Genomic DNA, 22,049 nt, shown 5'->3' with positions numbered 1-22,049 from the left:
TACTGGTTTTATGCTAACAGTCAACAAGTGGGAAAATAGATGCAAACAAAGGAGACAGAAAACTATATAGCAAAAATTGGTTTCAGTTTTTTTTATACAGGCCAAAGAAATAAATAAAAAATACTCCCCATTGTTTACTGTGTATAGACACAAATAAATTAAGCCCTTCAGCTTACTAGTTGGGTCAGTTTCGGGAAGAGGTGTGATTCAATATCCAATTCACTCTGAATGTGACAGATTATGACACCTACGCTGTTTAAACAGCTTCACTCCCACGGTTTAATGTCACAATGTCGTCCTTGGTGTGGTTTTGGTCACTCCCTCTTCATGAATCAGAATGTTTGCATCACAGTGAATTAAAAAAACGATGATTCAAGTGTCCGACATGTAAGTACGAAAGGGAATCATGTAAATTTGTGACTTTTGGATACAACCAGTCACAGTCCCTGTATCTTAAACCTTCCCATTGATATAAAACAAACTAAACCAATAAAAGTTAAACTAATAAAAAAAAACGAAGCTAAATTTAAATTTAATTATTATTAATAGCAATTATTTACCAGCTTTATCTATTTTAATTACCATCACATTGTACATGCAGAATATCTTCATGTTTATATTTTTCTTGTGTTAAATTCTATTATTGTTTTTCGTATATATTCTTGTCATAAACAGTGAATAAACAATGTGTAAATTACGTCGTATGTTATAATAAAAACAGAAACAAACTAAGCGAAATTATAACGCTTGATAAAAGTTAAGAATTTCAGTCTGTGAATAAAAAAAAAAAACGCTGCACATGCAAAATCAAGTAAATTAAAAATAAAAACATATTGTGTAATCTCGCGAGAGCGGGACAACTACTTCCTGTTTTTGTGAGAACACTTCCTGGTTACATGTGTTGAGTAAAACGTGAGTTTGGCTCGGAGCTGACTTGAGCGGCGTGACACAGAGGTCACAGTAGTTTGTCTGACAAGATGTTAATTTTAACGAACAGGATTAAATTATGTTCTCTAGCTTTTACCGTAGCTCGTATGTGCAGCAGCGGCCCCGCGGCGGCCAACAAGAAGCCCACGGTTTACTTTGACATTGCTGCAGACAACGAGCCGCTCGGCAGAGTCACCTTTGAGGTAAGAGGATAAATAATAATAATAATAAAAAATCAAAAATAAAAAAATATATATACACGTATAAGTATGTGCATTTAAACGAGTAAAAATAAATGCATTAATACAGGGGGGCGTTGAGTCGTTTTACCCGGAGAACATCTTGTTCAAATTCATGACCCTCAGGCTTTTTCTTTCTCTTTATGCAGCTCGACGCGGAAACTGTACCAAAAACGGCAGGTGAGTATTTCTTTTTTTCTTTTTCTTTTTTTTATCCTTCAGACACGTCTTATCGCCAACAACAGCAACTAAATAAAGACAACGACTAAATAAAGCCACCCTAGCTCTTGTTGCACTGCGATGAATTCCTTCTTTAATTCTATTAAGTTGTTATCTTCAGCGGTCACAGGGTTTCAGGCTCTTTTTTAGTTCAGTGGCCACATAAAAACATAAAAACATAAATCTCTCTCAAGCGGGCCAGACCAGTAATGTGATAACATAATGAAATAGAAATAATGACTACTACAGATTTATTTATTTTTTTTGTGCAAAGAAGAAAATAATGCTTAAATGAACTGTCCTTTTAAAACAAAAACAAAACAACAAAACATTTTAAATAAATCTGATATTTATTTAAGAATTACTACTGTCTACAGTTATGTCTGAGTCTCTTAGCTCTTTGTTACGGACTAATTAGAGATATGTACTATTTATTTATTTTAAAAACATTGCACTTCATGTGTCATATGAAATTTTCATATTTCTTCTTCTCATCTTTCATCATCTCTCCCTCCTCTTCTCGTTCTCCTGCTTTCTCATTGTCACTTTCCTCCTGCGAGTGAGAGTTTCTTACTTCCTCATCTCCTGCTCCTCATCCTCTTTTCTCCCTTCCTCCTTCTTAAAAAATGCCCACCGACTGAGATTTTGAAACGGTCATTTTACTTAACTTGAAATGTTCAAACACGAGAGCCACCCTACAGATAGATTAGGCTTTAATGAGTTCAGTACACTATTCAGAACAAGAAGTAACTTGCTGAGTAATAAGGTGTGTTGGAGGAGGCCTTCTATTGTTCAAAAGACCAAAAAAAAAAAAGGACTGAAACTAAATCTTCCCCTACAGAAAACTTCAGAGCTCTGTGCACCGGGGAGCAGGGCTTTGGTTACAAGGGATCCATTTTCCACAGGGTGATCCCTCAGTTCATGTGCCAGGTAGGCTTTCCTCCCCGTGTCCTCTCTCTCTCTCTGCTCTGCTGTCCAGCTCCTGTGTCACTCCAACCATGTGTTTTTCAGGGCGGAGATTTCACGAACCACAACGGGACTGGAGGGAAGTCGATCTATGGAAGGACGTTCGATGACGAGAACTTCAAACTGAAGCACACTGGACCCGGTAAGCAGAGAGAAAGCACTTCCGCGCTGGCTGTTTATTTCTTCCCTTGGATTTTCAGATGTTTAGTCGAGACGAGAATGTAAAATGATTCTACACTGTTGCTGCAGGAATAAACTTAGGTCAGATTTACCAACAGGGCACGGTTGCAACAAAGTGCATCATAAATATAATCATATAACAATTATAAACATTTGATTTAAATGTTAAGAATCATGTAAAGCTTGTGAATAATCTTTTTTGTAAGCTCACATAATGCAGCATGTCCTTCACTGGAAGACGACGTGTCGCGCTTGCTTTTTGCCACCAGGTGGCAGCATTTTGCATATGGTGTTTAAAAAACTGGTTGTAGCCTCTGGTAACATTTGCCAAGATGCTTGAATTTGCAGATTTGGTTGTGTAGATGTGATTCATTAAAACACTACATTTATGTTTTGTTATTTTGATCTAAGTGAATGTGAATGTGTTGCGCTGTAGGTATTTTGTCTATGGCCAACGCTGGCCCCAACACCAACGGATCCCAGTTCTTCATCTGCACCACCAAAACAGAGTGGTAGGTACATCATCATCTTCTTCACACTACTGAGTCATCTCTTATGATATATTTGTGTTTTTTTTGTGTGTGTGTCAGTAGAAAACATGTACAGAGACGGATAGAACTGTAACACGTGAGGTTTAACCAGCTGGATCTGTAAATTTGCCTCGTATTATCTTTGTTTCCTGCTGTTTTAAAATCTTATAATTATACAAAAAGGACAAGAAAACATAACTACAGACGTTTTTCTCAGTCGTGCTAATCTCAGTTGTCACTTGTTGCTGGTGACCTTTTATCTAAACTGTTGCTTATTGATTAGAAATAAGACTGAGCTGACAGTATTTCCGCTCATGATTTCAGTGACCTTTTGTTAGGCTTTAAAAATAACTAACTAGGTTGTCAGTGACGACCTGAATCTGTTTCTCCTCCACCACCTGTTTGTTGACTCACACTTTAACTACTATTAATGCAGTTTGATGCATTTTTGGTTGAATATTGATGCATATTTGCTTGATCCTAGTTCAGGATTCAACAGTCCAGGTTTCCTCACCCAAGAAAAATGTCCAAGATGAACCATGTCTTTTTTTTTTAATATACTGCTACCTGTTGGTGTACACTGATCCGCCACAACATTATGACCACTGACAGTAGAAGTAAATGACATTAACCATCTTGTGATCATTTGTTCTGCTGGGAAACTTTTGGACCTGACATTCATTCATGTGGATGTTACTTAGACATGTAGCACCCATCTAGACCAAACCAGACACGCCCACCCTATAGCAATGACTTGATGGCAGCAGGATGCAGCCTGACAGACACAAACACAAAACGCTTTAGGAACAACTCAAAAAACAAGGACAAGTCTTACAGCAGCCTTGATCTATTCATAAAGTTCCAGTGCATAAGATTTAGCGGCATTTAAAGGTTACATATCGGGCAGCTGTGGGTCACTAATCATAGGGCGAGAGGTTCAGTCCCCGACCAAGCGAAGGCACGACCAAAGTGTCCCGAACCAAGATTCACAATCCTTCCAGTGACCGGCAAGGGAGACCTACACAATATTAGGAAGGTGGTCATAATGTTATGCCTGATCCGTGTAGATTATTTTAAAATTATTGTTTTAATAGTGTCCCGTTTCATGCCCTGTTCCTGTGTTTTTGTGCTCTTTGCTGGGAATTAAAACTCTTGGTGAACGCGGTTAATTCTGATCTGAAAGCAGGACACAGTCCAGATTTGTGGGCCTAAAAAAAAAAGAACAGTGTCAGAAACAGTGGCATCACTCGGTTAAAAAAAAGTTGCAAGTCAAACATGGATCATGTCACATTCTTACGCGGCGATTTTCCAACAAACCTCTTCTTCCTTTTCATTTAGGCTGGATGGCAAACATGTTGTGTTTGGCAGCGTGAAGGAGGGGATGGACGTGGTCAGGAAAGTGGAGTCTTTCGGTTCACGGACTGGGCGAACCTCCAGGAAGATCACTGTCACAGACTGCGGAGAGCTCCAGTAGGACCGGGCAGTGGACACGGCCTCATCTCCTGCTGTAGTTTCAATTAAAAGGGTCGCGAGCGACAGAGGCTCTTTGTTCGGTCGTGGTGCAGAGTGTTGCCTCTATGTACTGTACGAGAGAATAACTCAGAACCGTAAACTTGTTCATTTGTAAGTATTAAAACTAGCCTTTCATCAGGTTACAACTAATGCACTTAATTGTGACTTGCTACATAATGTGAACTTGTCCTAGTACAAATAATATTAAATTGTAAATGGTGCATTTATTTGCAAAAAAAAAAAAAAACTAAAGTACGTTTTTCTAAATATGAGACCTTGTTCTTGTGTTTTCTTTCTCGCCTATGTTGTGGAAATGAGGAGTGAGATCAGTGCTTGGTCATATATCCCGTCTCCCTCTGCTTTCCTCATCAGCCTGGTTTGACTAATGACCCAACTTTTGAGTATTTTTGCTGAAGTCCATCCAAAAAGAGGTGGAAAATGTTCTGAACAGGGTCGTTCTGCAGCGGAGAAGATACTGAGAGGCTGTTGTGAATTAAAAAACGAAATTTAAAAGTGGCCACCCCAGCCCCCGCATGCAAACTGCCAACACGAAATAAGCACCACCTTGTTTAAATACATTTTAATGTAAAAAAACATTTTAAGAGAAAGGGGCTTCACCTCATTGGTTATTTCAAATAAAAGGCACGTTAATTTGCATTTCACACGTCTGAGGGCGTTCCCGACCTACGGAAAATGATCCAGTGAAGAAAATACCTTCGACATTAACGGGCAACCTTCTGCTTAATCCTCCATGAACCTTAGTACATTCAGATTTTCATTTATTTTCTTGTCTCATGTCACATATGAGGCATCGTGACCCATAAAAAAAGCACTTTGGTGAATCTGTTATATATATTTATATATATAAAAATACCATATTATAAGGGTTTACAACACCTAAACCCTTTGGAATGATAAACAGCTGCTTTCACAACAAACTGTAGTAAACCGTATATAAAGATTAAATGTTAGTTGTCTAATATATTCCTTCCTTCACAAAGTGTAATATTGAACGCAAACAGTATGGCTTACAAAATATATTCTAAAAAAACGATGTACCCGCCCTGTACTGGTGATAACGCAGGTACACATTAATACTGCATAACCTTCTTAGTCAAGACTTTGCATATTTTATACAGAAAAAAACAAAACATTTAAGTTATTTCTGAAATATACAACCATGTAAAATAGAATCTTCATCTGGAAAGTCCTTGCTGTCCTGTCCGACGTGCTGGAGGGAAGACGGACGCGGAGCAAAAGAGCAAATAATTCACAGTTGGTAAGAGACTTGGTTCATTCTTCAAATGAATATTCACATACTAATAACTGAGTAACTTACAGAGATGGAAAAGTTCTCCACTCAGAGGCGTTTAACCCCACAGAGAGGCTCTTATACTGAGAGTCACAGTGTCGAGAGAGGATGTTTCATGAGAATAAATGATTAGATGCATTACAGTACAGTAACTATTTCTTATTGTGTATTTTTTTTTTTAGTATTTAAAATATAGCTGTCCCTTTTTTTTCTTTTTTCTTTTTTTTTTTTTTTTAAAGCTCTTTGGAGGAGCAGAGTGTGTTATTGCACTCGGCGGCAGTAGTAGCCGAGGACCTTGCACTTTTCACACAGGTGCTGTGGATGCTCCTTGCTCTGGTCGGACACATCCAGCCCGTCCGGTTTCTCCAGAGGTCTCTGGAAGCAAGGAGATGAGAATTAATCACAGGATTTTAAGGTTTTTAAGCGGCTTATGGCGATGATTACGTTCTTGACTCTGTACATTCAAGATCTGTGTGTTTCCACCAGAATTACATTTAGACGTATGGAGGACCAAAACCGCCAAAATAATTAAAAAAAATAATAATAATAATGTTACATTTCATGAATTAATTCAAGCCTTTTATATATAAAACACGTATTGTTTTGTTGCATTTAGTGTCATATTTATGTATTTATTTCTGATGGAGGACCAAAATTTGTCCCGCAGGATGAATTGGAAGACAACGTAATTTTTTTAATAACACTGGTACCAATTCCTAATTTATCCACTTGGTTGCAGTAACAGACATAACACAACCCTGGAACCCAGAGCTAAAGTATGGACAGCAGCAATGCGGCAAATTTCACCAATTGTCCTTAAAATATTCCTTTTTTTTCCTAAAATGTTCTGTACTTTTTTATAATGTTCCTGTCCTTGTTTGCACTAAAACAAAGGGAAACATCTGGACTTGTCGTTATTTATAGGTTCTTATGCTCCGATGTGACTGGTCCGGCCTCCTTGAGCTAAAATCGGACGCCCCTTGGTGTATATCAAGGCTGCGCAGTATTCTGAATTCAACACTTCTGTCAACACATGCTCAATAGAGATGTCATTTTAACTGAAATGTTAAGTTATTGTTGAATCCACAGACGTACACAGAACCCTAAGAGTTCCAGCTGTGGACAATGACTGGTACAGTCAGAGGTGATGTGTGCATGTTTCAACTAGGTTTCATATTTCGTGGGCTAACAGCAAATATGCTACACGCACAAGGAATCTGTAACCGGCTGCATTTAAATATGAGAGGACGTCAGATAAGATAAAATTTATGAGAAAAGTGCGTGGATTCGCTGTGTGTGAATATGGATGTAGCCACAATGCATGGATAATTTAACTGCACCGTTGTGTGCAGCGAAGCATTGTTCATCTATGAGGAAAAGCCTAAAAACCATGAGCTTGTGGTCTGATCTGAGACCACCATTTTTTTGTTTTGTTTTGTTTCCGGTGTGCTGTTACCTGCTTGTGAGGATACACGTTGATGTGGCACTTGATACATTCTTGCCCCATGTTGGCCCAGGAGTTCCCGCTCATCCACTTCCTCTTGCATTTGGGGCATTTATATTCACCGAAACACCTCTTCTTTCCCTGATACGGGGTCAGGCCTTCACCTTTCGGTCGAGCCTGGGCAGAAATTCATAGCAAGAGTGATGGTTAAGACGCTGACACCTCGTTTTGGCTTTTTACCTTTCACCACTTTTAACCTGGAGGAGACCGGCTGACCTATTTGGTTTCTTTGAATGGCGGCCGATTCAAAGCTGATTAGAACGGGAAGTGATAGCAGCCCAGTTGGTGGTCAGAAGAGTCGAGTTTATGGGGTAGTTACGTCTCAGGGATGGGGCACAAATAACCTCTCTTATCTAAAGTAGTTGTAGAGGGATGGTGTAGAAGACTCTTGGAGCAAACTGTGTAATGTTATCTTAAGGATTTTAGAATATATGGCAACTCTTCATTTGTTAGAAAAGAAGGAGTCTCAGCTTTCCCGTTATAAATGAACCCCCTCACTCCAGCTGTGTTCCCGGGGGACCATAAAGGAGGCCCCGGCTTGTGGGGTGGTGGTGGTGGGGGCTTGGGGTGAGGGGGGGAGGCCTCGCTGCTACAGGACAAATACCTCAGGCTCTCTGTCATCCCTCCCAGCTGGCCCCAGCCCACCAATCAGGACACAAAGATCTTAGCAGGGAGGAAATAAAACCCAGATGAACTCTGCACTAGTGTAACATGACAAAAATCCTAAACCCATCACACACACACACACACACACACACACACACATAGAGAAAAATCATCTCAACAAAACAGGTTTAAATTAGAAACACCTTGAAAAGTAGGGCATGTTAAGACCGAATCCCCCTTCACCACCAGAGTAGTCCCCATCAAACCTTGTTTTGATTCCATAGGAGGAACATATGTCAGCTTCCAAACTGCTAACAGATCATTTTATTCACTTCCAGAGCTACATCTGTGTAACAAAGCATGTTTGAGATTCCGACAGAGAAGTTCGAGACTATCGCGAAGCAGTTTGAGGCCTGTGTTAGCGTCACTTAGCCACCGTGAGGCACTGTGGGAGGTCACCAGTGATGGCAGCTTCTTTGTCCAGCGCCTATGGGGAGAGCAGACAGATCATCGCCTTCCTGAGGGCGGAAACAGCTTTAACTCCTCAGAGCAAGCAAAACAAACGGCTCAAAAGTCTGGAGCCCAACGGGGCAGAGAAGGGCACGGGGCGCAGTGGAGTTTCCACCGGTGCCATCAGAGCCGTGACAGCCGGCAAATGACAATCACACTTTTGACCTGACGGTGAACGGACAGCCTGTGGGAACGGTGGAAAGTTTGAGTGTGAGCAGTAAAAAAAAAGAAAGCGCAAATCCATCATCGGCCCATCTGTATGTGGGACACACCGTGGGAATGTCAAACGATATGCCAACATTTTTCTCTCCATAAGAATATTTTTTCCAATCGGTCAGAGCAATCAAACATGAGCAGAAACATATTATCGCATCTAAAACCATGATGAGTGACATGCAACCTGAGATATTTTGTGTTAAGACACTACTGCAGCCAAGCCACGTAGTTCTTTGAGCCAAATGCTGAAATGGCTATTATTTTCACCCCGTACACTACCACCGTGCATTTTTTAGTACCGTGGGAGCCATTATTATATATATATTTTAGTTATCTATAATTTAATGAACTGTGTTCATGTATTTGCATGCAGTTCCGGGGTTTTACTTAGGGGGAGCACCGTTTATGGCTTACGTCACAATACGTCACAATAACATCACACTGTTAGCTACTGTTAGCAGCACACTGTTCCCTTAACAAAGGGAAGCTTGAGGCGAACACTGTCACTGTCAAACGAGAAAGTATCATCATGCTGTATTTTTGGTGCCAAAACCAAAAAAGCAAAAACACTAACTTGTAATCATATACCAGTCACTTCCAGTCGTAGACGAGTTTGGTTGAACGTGATTAAAAGAAAGGACCGGAGTGAGACGATCAACAACAACTTTCTGTTTGCAGCGCACACTTCATATCAGGTAGGATTAATATCTAATACATAATCATTTTCAGCCTGGATAAATTGAGACTAAATTGTGACTGAAATAACGTTTAGTTAATCATTATTTGGAGGATTTTTGATACACGCTAATGCTAACTGCGAGCTAACTCAACGTTAGTTGTATGTTTCAGAGGTTCCAATCATTTACTAAATTACCCTCCACAGTGGTTCCACTTACTTCTTTTAATAACTTTGTTGGAGAGGCTTCACTTGATAAAGACAGACCAGACTTTGTCCTCTACTGTGTCCTCCTTTGGTCAAACTGTCAATCCAGTGAGTGAAAGTAACATATGCGTTGTCCTCGTCCATTTTTGCCAAAACAGTCCGTTGAATTATGCTAACCGGCGTTTACAGGCTACAGTGTTTGAGATGTTTTGCCTCCAGCTAAGCTCCGCCCCTCTTACTGTTTACAAACTGTGAAGGGGTCCATAGCTAGGCATTAGTTGGGGGAAAGGAGGTGTGTGTTTGTGGGGGGAAAGCAAAGAGGGTTTTTTTGACGGTGTCCAAAGGGAGCTGGAGTGAAATACATTGATTTGCACAGTGCTGTAAAGGTTTGAACTTATCTTTTATGACTGAAAATAAAGAGATTTCAAGAATCAAGAAAAAATTTGGAACACACTGGACATTATTCATTGTTTATCCCAGAACACGTGTCCAAACAATTTCCTCCGCATACCACCTTATTTTTCACTCACAACAACGTTTATTGTTAAAAGTCATGTGTTCAGGTATTGAATCATTAGCATAAGACTGGTTAAAATCATGAACTCTTTTAACTCTTTTATTTCAAAACATATCAAGTGTTAAAACTGAGATTTGTTTTTGCCTCTTGATAATATATACGTTAATTTTAAATTTGATTCCAGTAACGTGTTCAAAAAAATTAAAAGATTCAGACAAAACCGCAGACATCTGTGTATGCCAGAGACAAACCAAAGACCTGGACTGCATCGCTGTGATCTTCAGGCCCTCAAGGCAGCTCTGCATTAAAAGCAGGCACGATGCTCTGTGGAGATCACAGCATGGACTGAACGCAGTAAGTCACCGCATTCACACACACAAAGTTAAAACCCCACCATGCAAAAACTAGAAAGCAAGTACATAGATCCTGAAATGCTGTGGTTTAATCTCAATCTGAGGTTGTTTAAAGTGGGGTTAAGGAAACGTGGAGACACTGCATCCTGCACAGTTAAACAGATCAAGACAGGAGTCCTTTAAAGATGTATATACGGGTTTTGAAGCAACATGTTCTCACATCAGCCTTTTGAGCAAAACCATGCAACAACAACATGCCACCTCAGTAAAACAGCCTGGTCGTAATCTTGTATTTCCGACTTGTAAACTATTGTAAACATTTGTTGCAAACAAAAAATCTCTTTTTTTTCTGCTTTTGTGTCATTTTCAATTAAATACCAGGTTTAAATAAACTGCTAATCGTTGTTTTCTGATGCAGCTTCCCAGCGTTTTGCTTGGGAGCAGAGCTGTGCAAATGTGATGACATGAGGAGAAAATGTCGGAGGATCGCTAAAATCATTAGAGTGGACCCCCTGGGAACCATGAATGTAATCCCCAAACATAACATCCATCCATCTAAAATAATGATGCATCGACTGTCTGTCTCAATGCTTTGCTGGGGAAAACAAAGCCATGATGTTTTGGAATTAGTGAAAGTTTTTTTTTTTTAAGCGCAATTTACCCAAACCGGTACACTTATGAAAACAAATGACTTCTTATAGTTTAGAGTTTATTCGGCTACATCCTCCGAAATGTTCATACACTTGCATTTCAACATAAACCAAACTTTCATGATGTGGGCTTTAGTGCAGGGCAGCAAGCGAAGTCTCCATGGTTACGGCCACTGAGAGATTAGCAGCATTAGTTTGAATCACAGGTTTTAATACTGTCTGAATTTGTCTTACTTCTTGAAATTGTATAATTAATTTTAAGAAAAAAAAAGGTGAAGAGCTGTTGTGCGATCGACTGTACTGTATTTTACAGTGGAACCACTGTGGAGGGGAATATTTTTCTTAAAGTACGCTCTGGAGGGCTGTGAGATGTCGCTGTTGATGTTACGGTGTAGTTACGGCCGAGAGGAACCATTTCAGCAATAATTAACAATAAAACAACAAACTGAATATTTGTGATCACTCTTTTTCATCCTTTTAACGTCAGCATTGTTTGGCTAACGTTACTTCTCAGTAAAGCTCTTAGCGTTAGCATCTCTTATGTAGCTACATTTATTATAATTGAAATTAACTAAAACTAACTGAAACTGAGACTAATCCACTTTTCCAATTGGAGCTGTGTTGTATAAAGTACCAAAATGGTATAAGTAAAGTATTTTCCGCCTCTGGAATCAGGTCCATATAATTCTGACCACATGTCAATGTTTGTTATTTGCTAGTTCGTATGGATCATTGGCGAATCTAATTGTCTTTTGATAATCCACATTTTCCACGGTCTTGGTGTATTTACTGCTATGTTTTTGCCATTCAGTGGGCGTGGCCCCAGGCGGTAGTGGCGTCATTACATACCCTCTACTGAACCTAATACTGATAATAATATTGTACCTAGTACTGAGTGACTGCTGATTGGTGCCACTTGTCATTTGTGTTTAACTCAAGATCTCTGCAGATTGAAACTAAGAGAACGTGTTTTGTTTTAAGACGAATAGATTTCAAAACCATATTATTAGGTGCAACCTTGCAACCTGCACCTAGCCCATTCTGTTCTTGTTACTTAGGTTTTATAATTAGATTTAGACCCGGAGAGCACAGAGCGACGTAAAGTAAAAGCTGTAGGCAGCAGATAAGCTTGGCCCAGATCCTTGTAGCCTGGTGAGTGAGGCCCAGGAGGTGGCTGCCTCCCTCTGCCATCATCTGGAAACCATCAGGATAAACAATGGACTACTCCAAATCCTCACCCCCCCAGCCCTCCTTTCTCTCTCCTGCATTCACTCTCTCCGCCCTGGCTCCAATGCCCCCCATGAGACATTCACAGTGGAGAACACAGTAACACCAAAACCCACTGGATAGCATGTGGTCAATTACTCCACACTAACAAACCCACAGCTCTCCCCCTCTCCGGGTTTAATTTGTATCAGGCCTCGCGGAGAAGTCCATCTGTTAACAAAGCAAAACAACACATTAATGCCTGGACTGAAATCCTCAGCAACAGCTCCCCCGTGTTTTAAAGACTCTGACGGCGACTTAAGTGAGTTTGCATTATCTCGTGAACTCAATTATATCCAGCGGGGTTTAAAAACAACACATGTTCCTTAAAGGGAGACGGAGATCGTTCGATTTGTTTAGAAGGAACTTGTTACTGCAACCAGGGAGGAGTTAAATGAGTAGCTTTTTTTTCTATTTTATATCACTGTAAAAATGACTCATTTGCTTTTTGGAGTGTTTATTTGGGGAAAACAAGCTACTTGAACACATTAGAGTGATTGGGTTTGAATTTAATAAGCATCTGCTCATTTAAAGTCAGGTTTCGGGTTTCTGAAATGAATCACAGCGTACAAGTACAAGTTTGTTCACAGCTGTTTTCAAAAAGTATAATTGAACAAGTTCTGGAAATAATAACATTGTTTTATGAAGTAAATTGTTTCTGAACATACACCCTAGTGCTGCAACATACAAAAATGTCCTCCCTTAAAATATTTCATATCTCTGCATCCTGGTCTGAAGTATTGCTGTTGTTTAGATAATGACTTTAAAACACAGTTTCTCTGGATGAACTGCTATTTTGTTGTCACGCGACTGCTCTCGCTGCGGCACAAGTGCTAAACTCAGCATTTCTGTCCTGTTTAAGTGTAGATGGAGCTCCTCCACTGGCTTCGCCACAGTGATAAACACAAACCGCAGAGCTGGGATTTTTTTAAAGAAACAAAATGTGAGATGCTCCCAGGCCACTGGAAGCTATGTCTTACACAATGCTGCTTCCTCTATTCCAGGACAAATCAGGGCCAAATGCTCCATCCACATATCAAATGACTCCTTCACGCAGATACAGCACAAAGCTGCGATTCTTCTTTGCAGCCTCTCTGCAAATCTTTCACATCTGAAATACCGACTACTTTTCCAGCTAAATCCAAAATAAATGTGATTAGAGACAAACAAGTGGAGGCCAAAGAGCAGATGATTGTTTTCGTATTTTCTTACATGGCTTTTTCAGATTTCCAATCCATCACGCCCACAGACCAGCGCATGCAGATCCTATAAACCAGCAGAAGGGGTCACAGACATTATACTTTTGTTTTCACATCTATTCGTCACACGGTGCCGCTTTCATAGGAGGAGAATAATTTATCAATGAGAAGTCTGCTCGATCCAGAGACCGACTGAGCCCTAAGCTGGAGCTGACCTCATAAACAGCTGTAAACTGGTGTTGTGTTTCACAAAGAGTGAATGACAGCGGCAGGTGGGCTGGCAGACAAACAAGAATTGCAACTGCAAAATATTCCCAGTAACATACAACTAAGGCTGTTTGCTAAAGCTAGCAATTTTTCCTCCCCTCATGTGTCATAGAAGCCTGGAAAATCTGTAACCGAAAATACCCGATTCCTCCAGGAAAACTAAAAGTGATTACATATTTTAAAAACATGCAACTTAACAAAAGCCCTGCAGCGTTCTTTTCTGTATGTTCATTAGCGCTGGGCAGATGACAGACGCTGCTTATCAGAGGGAGTCTTTCTGCTCCACATTCCAGGGTTTCCTCTATCTTGCTCGTCCTCCTCTGCAGATGTTTCAGCCAAAGGCAACAGGCAACATAATGTCGACAGATAAGACACTTATCAGCAGTAAAAACAAAAGGACCAGAGCGACAGTGATCATGCAGTGTTGCATGAGATTCTCCAGTTACACGCTGGGCTGTGAAATATTCCACCTGAGTGGAAGTACGGTGTTCGATCCAAAACAACGCACATGGCACTAAGTAAAAAAAAAAAAAAACTTCTAAACTGTGAGATCAAACATCAACCACACAAATTAATTTCTAGCGACTCCAGTGAATATCATTAGGAAAGCATTGATTCAGCAGTAGTCCGTCAGTGTTGACTCAACACTTCCATGAGCAAGCAAGGTGTTAACCACTAAGATAGTGTTGATGTATCGTCATGTTTATGTGAGTGGCATTTATCTTCTTAACCACAGCATATTTCCAAAAATGTTGAGCTCAAAGAACATTTACAACTGCAACTGCATTTAGTTTTTTTTTGTTTTTTGTTTTTCTGACCTGCAAAGTTTTGCAGAAATGCACAATTATTTTATGCTCAATGCTTGGTCTTTTGGGAGATATTTTCTAGCTTTAATGGTGCGCTAATTCTGCCAATGATAGATTTCTATTTTCTTTTGCTAACATTAGATATTTATGTGGCTAAAAGCCATATTTCTGGCTACAAATGCTCACAAACGACAATAGCTTAAAATGTCAACATTGGTAGGTTGGAAACATTACAGTAAGGTGTAATTTCTGAAATTAAATCCTAGGACATTTACAGCTCAGAGATATTAATAATAACAATAATAAAAAAAACTAGAGCTAAAATCTGGGGTGATAGCTTTAGCCGGGGGACAAGTCATCCAAATCAGTGACGTCTGGTCACCCTATATTAAAGGAAATGACTACTGAGTGCTTGTTTCTGAACTGTCTCAAAGTTAAAGTCAAAGTCAACATGCCTTTCATGTATCTATGCAAAACATGAAGCTACAGCTAGCAACCCGCTAACAGCCGGCTAGCACGCTAACTAAGTCTGAAAGTTTTAAAAATGGAGGAAACAGCTGACCTGTCTTCACAACCTAGCAATACTTCAGAAGCTCATAATTAACAGTTTACTTCATGTCCGTTGAATTTATACAAAATGTGTAAAAATAACAAATCTAAATTTCGGGGCAGGGTTTGGTACCTCAAGACTATTTCTTGATTAAATGCCAGTCTTTCACTTTAATAATAATAACAAATAAATGGTATTAAACCACGGACCGAATGTCTGTTGATCAACGTAAATCTAAAAATACTAATGTTTACTTTTAAAGACCAAAGTGAAATTGAGGAATTCTTCCGTGAATCCCCGCCACCATCCCAAGTTTACCTTGTCCAAAGTAATCATCAAAGCAGACTTTTCCCCTCCATTCAGACCTGATTAAACTGTAACTGTAAAGACATACACCCACTTCCTGTACAACCAAGCGTTTCCAAAAACATGCTGTGGCTGCAGTCATCTCTGGACAACTACTCATTGGCCCTTTAAAGACTAACAGCGGCTTCTCTGCACAGATAGAGAAGCTGAGAGAGAGAGAGAGACAGAGATGACTCCAGCCAAGCGGAGCTGTTCGAACAATGCAGGCTGACTTCCTGACCCTCGGTTCCTCAGGCCTTCTGCAGAAACAATGCTCTCCTTATTTATCCCAAGCCCTTCCTACCATACACCCATTTACTGTCAGCACTTGTGTATTCTCTGTACAGTTACCGGGGTCAGCTACTTAATTGGCAAAGGGTCCTCAAAGAGTTGGGGTTAAGAGGCGAAAGGAGTTAAACTTGCAACATATTTGAAAAAGTGCAAAGTTTTTCAGCCTTACGCTCTCATTCAATCCAAAATAATCACTTTTCTGTTACCCAGCATTAAATGTGTACCATGAGTATGAATTTGAGCTGTCTTGTCTGTGTAAAAATGCCTCAGATTCCAGCCAACAAGAACAAAAAGCAGTTTGTTCATTTGCTACAGCTTCAGAAGGACGTTCATCTCGGCTTCAGCTGAAGAGATCTTTTGTCGTGGTGACAGCTCATAGCCATCGTCGCTTTGGGTCTGAAACATTAGCAACACATGATGAAGGTCTGACATCATCTTTCTAAAAAGATCCAGGCGCATAAATGGTTTCCAGACTTTGCACATTTTTAAAGGGAGTGTCTACAAAGGATCATAGCTATTTTATAATATTCCACTGACCTCTAATAACCCGACTCTCTGACACGCCGAGAACACTGTGGATAGTTTATCTTTATGTAAGACCGACATCCAAATGCATGGACTGGCACGTTTCCTGATTTACTATTTTCCATCATGTCAGGGCTCTACTGGGGTATCGTGTGTTTCTTTCTTTATCAGAAAATCTGACTCCTCCGGGCCCCTTTCCACTCAGAGAAAAAGGCTGTTAAAGGCCCCTGCTTCCTGTGAGCTTCTTCTCTCATCTTTCTGAGCTGTGACATTCTTTGATTCCAGTCCGCTGCAGCTTCACAGAAAACCAATCGCCTATGACAGCCTCCGAACGAACTTGTTTCTGGTAATAAGGTCTCCATAAGAAGCAGCATTCAGCTAATTCATTTTGCGATGCATTACTTTGAGCCTTTATAATTTCCACTTGTGACTTGCATCACAAGTGGAAACCATGTGCTGTCTTTGGTATGGTTATACTCCAATCATGGTTATACAACCAACATTATGACTACCTTCCTAGTATTGTGTAGGTCCCCCTGCGTCTCCAAAACAGTCCGTTCTGAGGGTGTCCTGTGGTTAGTGGTGGTCTTTGGGTCCTATTGTGTGTGTGACTATGTCAGGCTGCTGCCATCAAGGAGTGTCATTACTATGGGGTAGAGGTGCCTGGTCTGGTCAAGGTGGGTGGTACATTTCTAAATAACATCCACATGAATGCTAGGTCAAAAAGCTTCCTTGCAGAACATTATATTGTCACAGGATGGTTAATGTTATGTTGTTCCCAGTCCAGGATCAGACTGAGATTTCTTTTCTTTTTGATCTGTGTAGAAGTGAACAGAGTCTACGGTTCCTGAAAGGGTCTCCTTCCCGAATCGTTCAGGAACGTACTAACACACTAATAAGTACCTTCAAGCAGTGGCCTGGGGAAGGACAAAGTCTTAAATGTCCACCACAGAGTTTTGGAAGATGTACTGACACCACTCACAACATGTAAGCTTTAAAGGAAATACTGCAAATGTCTTGCCAGACACCACAGGACACCTTCAGAGTCCTTGTCTTGGCCAGTTGTAGCTATTTTGAATGGCAATTGTGTCAGCGAGCCGGTTTCCCATGTGCTTGAGAACGTCTTTTGTGCGTTTTCCGTCGAGAATTATTTTCTGAAACTAATGATGCAAAAGCCACGCCTGACTTTTCTGCAGCAGTTGCCAGGTGCGCTCAGATGTGAAAGCGTTAAGAGCTATAAGCTCACGGGAGAATATTTTGTCCACATTCCTTAGATTCCTACACGCTCTGTGTTCTATGCTGAGCTGCCCTGATCTCCTCTGCTCCGCCAGTGATGGAGGTGAAGAGCTTTCAGGGGCGAGAACACAGGAAATGTAGAAAAGAAGGGAGGAAAAGGCTACTCAATGTTCTCAAGTGAAATGAAGGTCTGGGGAAGATCGCTTATTTGCTGTTCTGCCGAGATCAAAAGTTTCATATCATTCTTACTTCCAGAATAAATATACTAAGTAGAGCCGGCAGCTTTAGCTTAGCACGACAAAATGGGAAAAAGCAAGCAAGGCTCGATCCAAAGGTAGCAAAGCTTAGAAATTATAGATAATTTATTTAATCCTTGCAAGAATTTAAGTGCAAAACCAACTATTGCTGTGTATCTTTGGATCGAGCTGGATTGACTCTCTTCTCATTCCAGACTTTATACTAAGGTAAGTTAACTGCTGCTGGCTCCAGCTACATTATGCACAGTCCAAATGTAAGATTTGTACCAATCTTCTCATAGAAAAGAAATCAGATGTGGCTGCTGCTAACAGAATAGGGGTGATGATCTCTTGAGCTCTTGCATCCACAACTACCCATGTTTTTGATGAAGTCTGACACTCTTGGGTTGAATTTCTAAACATATACTTTCTTGCAACTTCAGAAAGACTTTAAAGTGACTAATGAAATGGCTTTATAATCTTTGACATTATGTATGAATGTTGCAGTTTTGCAGCATGAAGAACCTTTACATTGACTGACCGGTAAAAATCCCCCCACAGTTTGAATTCCTACACTCTGCTATACCTCTCTTCTCTGACACATCCTGCCCATCAGTCATTTAATTATTTCCATTACACCTAACAAATGTCAGGCATTTCCCTCTGAACATGATCAACGGGGAACCACAGCTGCACATGAAGCACTGGTAATATTTCTTTCATGTTTGGAGTAGAGGTCGTGCCTAGTTCCCCAGAGAGACCTATCATCTTTCATTAAGGCTAGCTCCATGATCCAATCTGGCATCTGCTGCTCATTACCAGCCTGCGGTGGTACATCTAATTCAAATATGTGCTGAGGAATCTATTTCATACTGGAAAAAAAACTTTATACAAACATAATATTCTAGCCTGAAATTTAAAGTTTGAGTTCAGCTTAATAAAACCTCAGTTAAATGCCTAAAATGTGAGAACACATGTGGTTTTTATGATAAATCTTAGCAAATCAATCACCTTATTCGCTTTACAAATTCCTCTTTTTTTTAAAGACAGCTTCTCATTTGTTCTTTAAAAAGTTTCCTACACTTGATGGACAGCTCAAATAGCCAACATATTCTACAGCTGTTTCAGTTTACACTGTTGTGGATCTTTTTTGTGACTGGTGCGCAGCGTTGCTGATTGGCTCACCTGAGGGCAGTCTCTGATGTAGTGTCCTTTGTTGAAGCAAAGGTGGCACAGGTAGTTGGGAGGCGGCCTTTTGCTGGGCTTGCGTGACTCCGGTGAGAGAGAGAGGTCGGAGAAATGGTCCGCCAGTGAGCTCAGGCCGTCCACAATGTTGTTGAAGGATCCGTAGGGTGAGGACCGCTTGTAGAAATTGTTGTTCAAGTCCTGTCAGAGGAAATATAAATCACTGGTAATGGAACATTGCGGGAGAAAGACACAGCAAAGACCATCTTGCACGAACGTAGGGCTGCAGCTAACCATTATTTTTCATTGAAAGTTTCAGACTTTGAGATGAAAAATGGCCAATGTGATGTCCTCAATTGTCCGCTGTGACCAAAACCTAGAAAGGTTCAGTTTCCACTAAGATTAAAAAAGAGAAAGTGCATATTTTTTGTAGCAGTAGAAAAAGTTTCGTGTTTTCGCCTCATACATAAATGACTCAACTATTATTTTCATCCCTACAAAAGCATATCTCTCATTGTACAGCACCACAGAAGGTTACTGTTGTGACTACAATGAAGGAGCATTTCACATGGAGCGTCAGTCCATCACCCTGATTGATTCTCCTGTTTGTCCCTCTGACAGTGGCCAGTGGTATTTGATTCCCGCAGATGTGCGGTCTTCACTGTGTGAAACCAATAGTGTCCATTTCCTCGACAGAACAAAATGCCTTTGTCGTTGCATTCTTCCAACCGGTCCTGCTGGCACCACATAATCAGCATCATTGTGCTTCTGGAGGAGACGGGTGCTATGGCACCGCAGGGCAAGCAAGACGAGCAGCCTGAAGACACTGTGTGCTTACCCCGGAGGCATCACAAGAAACGAATTGTGATCAGATGCTTGTTGCAGAGGGGGATTTTTCTTTACGACACATCATATCATCGTATGACACATCATTCATGTGTGATACTGCTGTACGTCAACAGATTGCCTAATTTTTAAAATGAAAAAGCGTGCTTACGTGCACAAATACTTTTTCCTTTCCAGTTCTTCTGGGTCAGTATCAAATTAAGCAACACCAAAACCACACTAAGTTAACAGTGCATACTCCCTTGACCATGCAGGGGCCAGCCAGGGTGAACTCTAACATATTTAAAAGCTTATGAGAGGTCTTTCTCAACCTGCCGTTCCTCCTCCAGCTGCACACTGACACCAGAACAGTCTGCGCACACTCAGGCACTATACCAGGGTACAAAACACATATTCATATACTACCCACTCACCACAGTGCGACCCAATGAAGGCATGCAGGTGAGGTTTACTGTATGGGCAACCAAAATAACTCGGGGTGAAATATGTGAGTTTAACACTGACGATTCGTTTTAGGAGAGAGAGTTTGCCAAACGACATAAAGTTTCTTTGATATTGTGAACTGCCAAGCTGCCATGCAAAGTGTAATTCATTAATAGTATCGTGATGTTACGTGCGTAAAATCACATGCACTCTACCTCACTGCCGAGATGGAAGAAGTTGTTGAGATAGTTGGAGCTGAGATCAGCTGCGCTACGCTTGGAGTTGATGGTGTCCTGAGGGGAAGTTTCCGAGTCGCCTTTGAAGCCTTCAAAGGCGCTGCTCTGTGTGTCCTGCAAGGACATATAGACCCAGCTGAGCAGCTGTGCAGGTTGGTACACACCAGCCTCTATAGCGGACATCATAGTGTTCGTTTTGGTAGAGCTGTGCCTCTTGGAACAGCACCGTCAGAACCGCCGGGTTTTCTGGATAACCCAACTTCTTTCAGTCATCCCCCTGCCTCCGGCTGTTTGGGTGTGATCCTTGCTTTTACTTGGGGAGCCCTAGAGGACCCCACTAACGGGACAACGGTCACGGGGGAGGGAACAGTGGGAGGTTGAAGCGCACACGCCTGTTGCCAGTTGGAGAAGAGAAGCAGCGCTCCGGTTCCAGGACTCTGGGTTGCGTCACGGCAAATAGGAGGAGAGTTTGCATCTTACTTTTTCTTAACATGCATGAAGTAAGTATAGTTGCAGCAGCTACGAGGAACCTTTACTGTACAGTTTTATTAATTACAACTGATATTATCTTCTAAGAGGCACACTTTCTTTTCTTTTTTTTTTAACTTACAAAAAATAAACTAATTCACATTAAAAATTTATTTTTTGTGTTGGTATATTTTTTACTATCTCTGTTGTGATTTTCCTATTGTTACGTGTTTACTTGTTAATATTTGCACTGAAGGCAAATTCTTACAATGGAAACAGTCAGCAGAGCTGCAATGGGGGAATTTTGGATTATACAGTAGTCAACAATAAAGTATGATAAAATAACACAATCCACACTTCATTGTCCTAAGAGGTCAATAAGGATGCCTTCACTGACAATCAGGTTTGACCGTGGAAATTATGAGGCTGATTTAGACTACACGGCCAATAATTCAAGGGACTTGGCCCTCAGTTCAGGGCTTGACCACAACTAGACTGCTGCCATCTAGTGGTTTGTGTTGCGAATGGTAAGAGTAATCCAGTAACTTTAAAAAATAGAAACTGGTGTGTATTGAGAATGATTTAAAGTGCACGTTTAACCTGACATGTGTTTCATTGTCCACTATCTCATAACTATAAATAAAGTATTAAGTATAGATTCACGAAGATAAATACTAGTATAATCTCAGTTATGATGTGATTTTTAGAAGTTATATGACCAAGTGACTCTAGGGTTAATTGCTATAAAGAGACTCAACTATCTATATGTTTCTTTTTTGGGACGATAATATGAGACTAAAGCTATAGAGGATAGTAATGCTTCACTTGACAAACTACCGTTTAAAAGTACTAATAAAAGTGTTTTAAAGCAAATGGAGATAAAATAATCATTTTATATATCCAAAGAAGGGGTGCAGATGCACTTGACAGACATTTTAAACTAAGGGATTGGTGGAGAAAACACACTTTGCAATATTCCTGAATGTCATTAAACGTACCCTCCATCAGTTCAATGTGGGGTTCAACGGGTTTGTAAATGAGCCGTT

The 22,049-nt window shown here is 40.5% G+C and overlaps 2 protein-coding genes across 2 annotated transcripts; one reads left to right on the top strand and one right to left on the bottom strand.

Moving 5' to 3' along the window:
- The first annotated feature begins 880 nt into the window (after positions 1–880).
- On the top strand, positions 881–4,845 carry LOC125022243 (peptidyl-prolyl cis-trans isomerase A-like). Its single transcript, XM_047608725.1, has 6 exons — positions 881–1,130; positions 1,316–1,346; positions 2,227–2,315; positions 2,397–2,493; positions 2,968–3,043; positions 4,400–4,845. The coding sequence occupies exons 1-6, from the start codon at positions 978–980 to the stop codon at positions 4,533–4,535; spliced, it is 582 nt and encodes a 193-aa protein (XP_047464681.1). The 5' UTR covers positions 881–977; the 3' UTR covers positions 4,536–4,845.
- Positions 4,846–5,138: 293 nt separating this feature from the next.
- Positions 5,139–21,058, bottom strand: LOC125022242 (zinc finger CCHC domain-containing protein 24-like). Its single transcript, XM_047608724.1, has 4 exons — positions 20,515–21,058; positions 19,031–19,231; positions 7,342–7,506; positions 5,139–6,260 (listed from the first exon to the last, which is right to left on the bottom strand). The coding sequence occupies exons 1-4, from the start codon at positions 20,719–20,721 to the stop codon at positions 6,147–6,149; spliced, it is 687 nt and encodes a 228-aa protein (XP_047464680.1). The 5' UTR covers positions 20,722–21,058; the 3' UTR covers positions 5,139–6,146.
- Positions 21,059–22,049: the final 991 nt, after the last annotated feature.

Source organism: Mugil cephalus, chromosome 16, assembly GCF_022458985.1.
Source record: "Mugil cephalus isolate CIBA_MC_2020 chromosome 16, CIBA_Mcephalus_1.1, whole genome shotgun sequence".
NCBI classification, from domain to species: Eukaryota; Metazoa; Chordata; class Actinopteri; order Mugiliformes; family Mugilidae; genus Mugil; species Mugil cephalus.
This window is presented reverse-complemented; position numbering and strand designations above follow the sequence as displayed.

What these genes read in the sequence shown, in the direction of transcription:
- LOC125022243 (XM_047608725.1), top strand. Translation starts at nt 978, where the DNA reads ATGTTAATTTTAACGAACAGGATTAAATTATGTTCTCTAGCTTTTACC. An exon ending in TCGGCAGAGTCACCTTTGAG is followed by an intron (nt 1,131 to 1,315) that starts GTAAGAGGATAA and finishes CTCTTTATGCAG; the next exon opens with CTCGACGCGGAAACTGTACC. An exon ending in TCCCTCAGTTCATGTGCCAG is followed by an intron (nt 2,316 to 2,396) that starts GTAGGCTTTCCT and finishes TGTGTTTTTCAG; the next exon opens with GGCGGAGATTTCACGAACCA.
- LOC125022242 (XM_047608724.1), bottom strand. Translation starts at nt 20,721, where the DNA reads ATGATGTCCGCTATAGAGGCTGGTGTGTACCAACCTGCACAGCTGCTC. An exon ending in TCTTCCATCTCGGCAGTGAG is followed by an intron (nt 19,232 to 20,514) that starts GTAGAGTGCATG and finishes TTCCTCTGACAG; the next exon opens with GACTTGAACAACAATTTCTA. An exon ending in ACGTGTATCCTCACAAGCAG is followed by an intron (nt 6,261 to 7,341) that starts GTAACAGCACAC and finishes CCTTGCTTCCAG; the next exon opens with AGACCTCTGGAGAAACCGGA.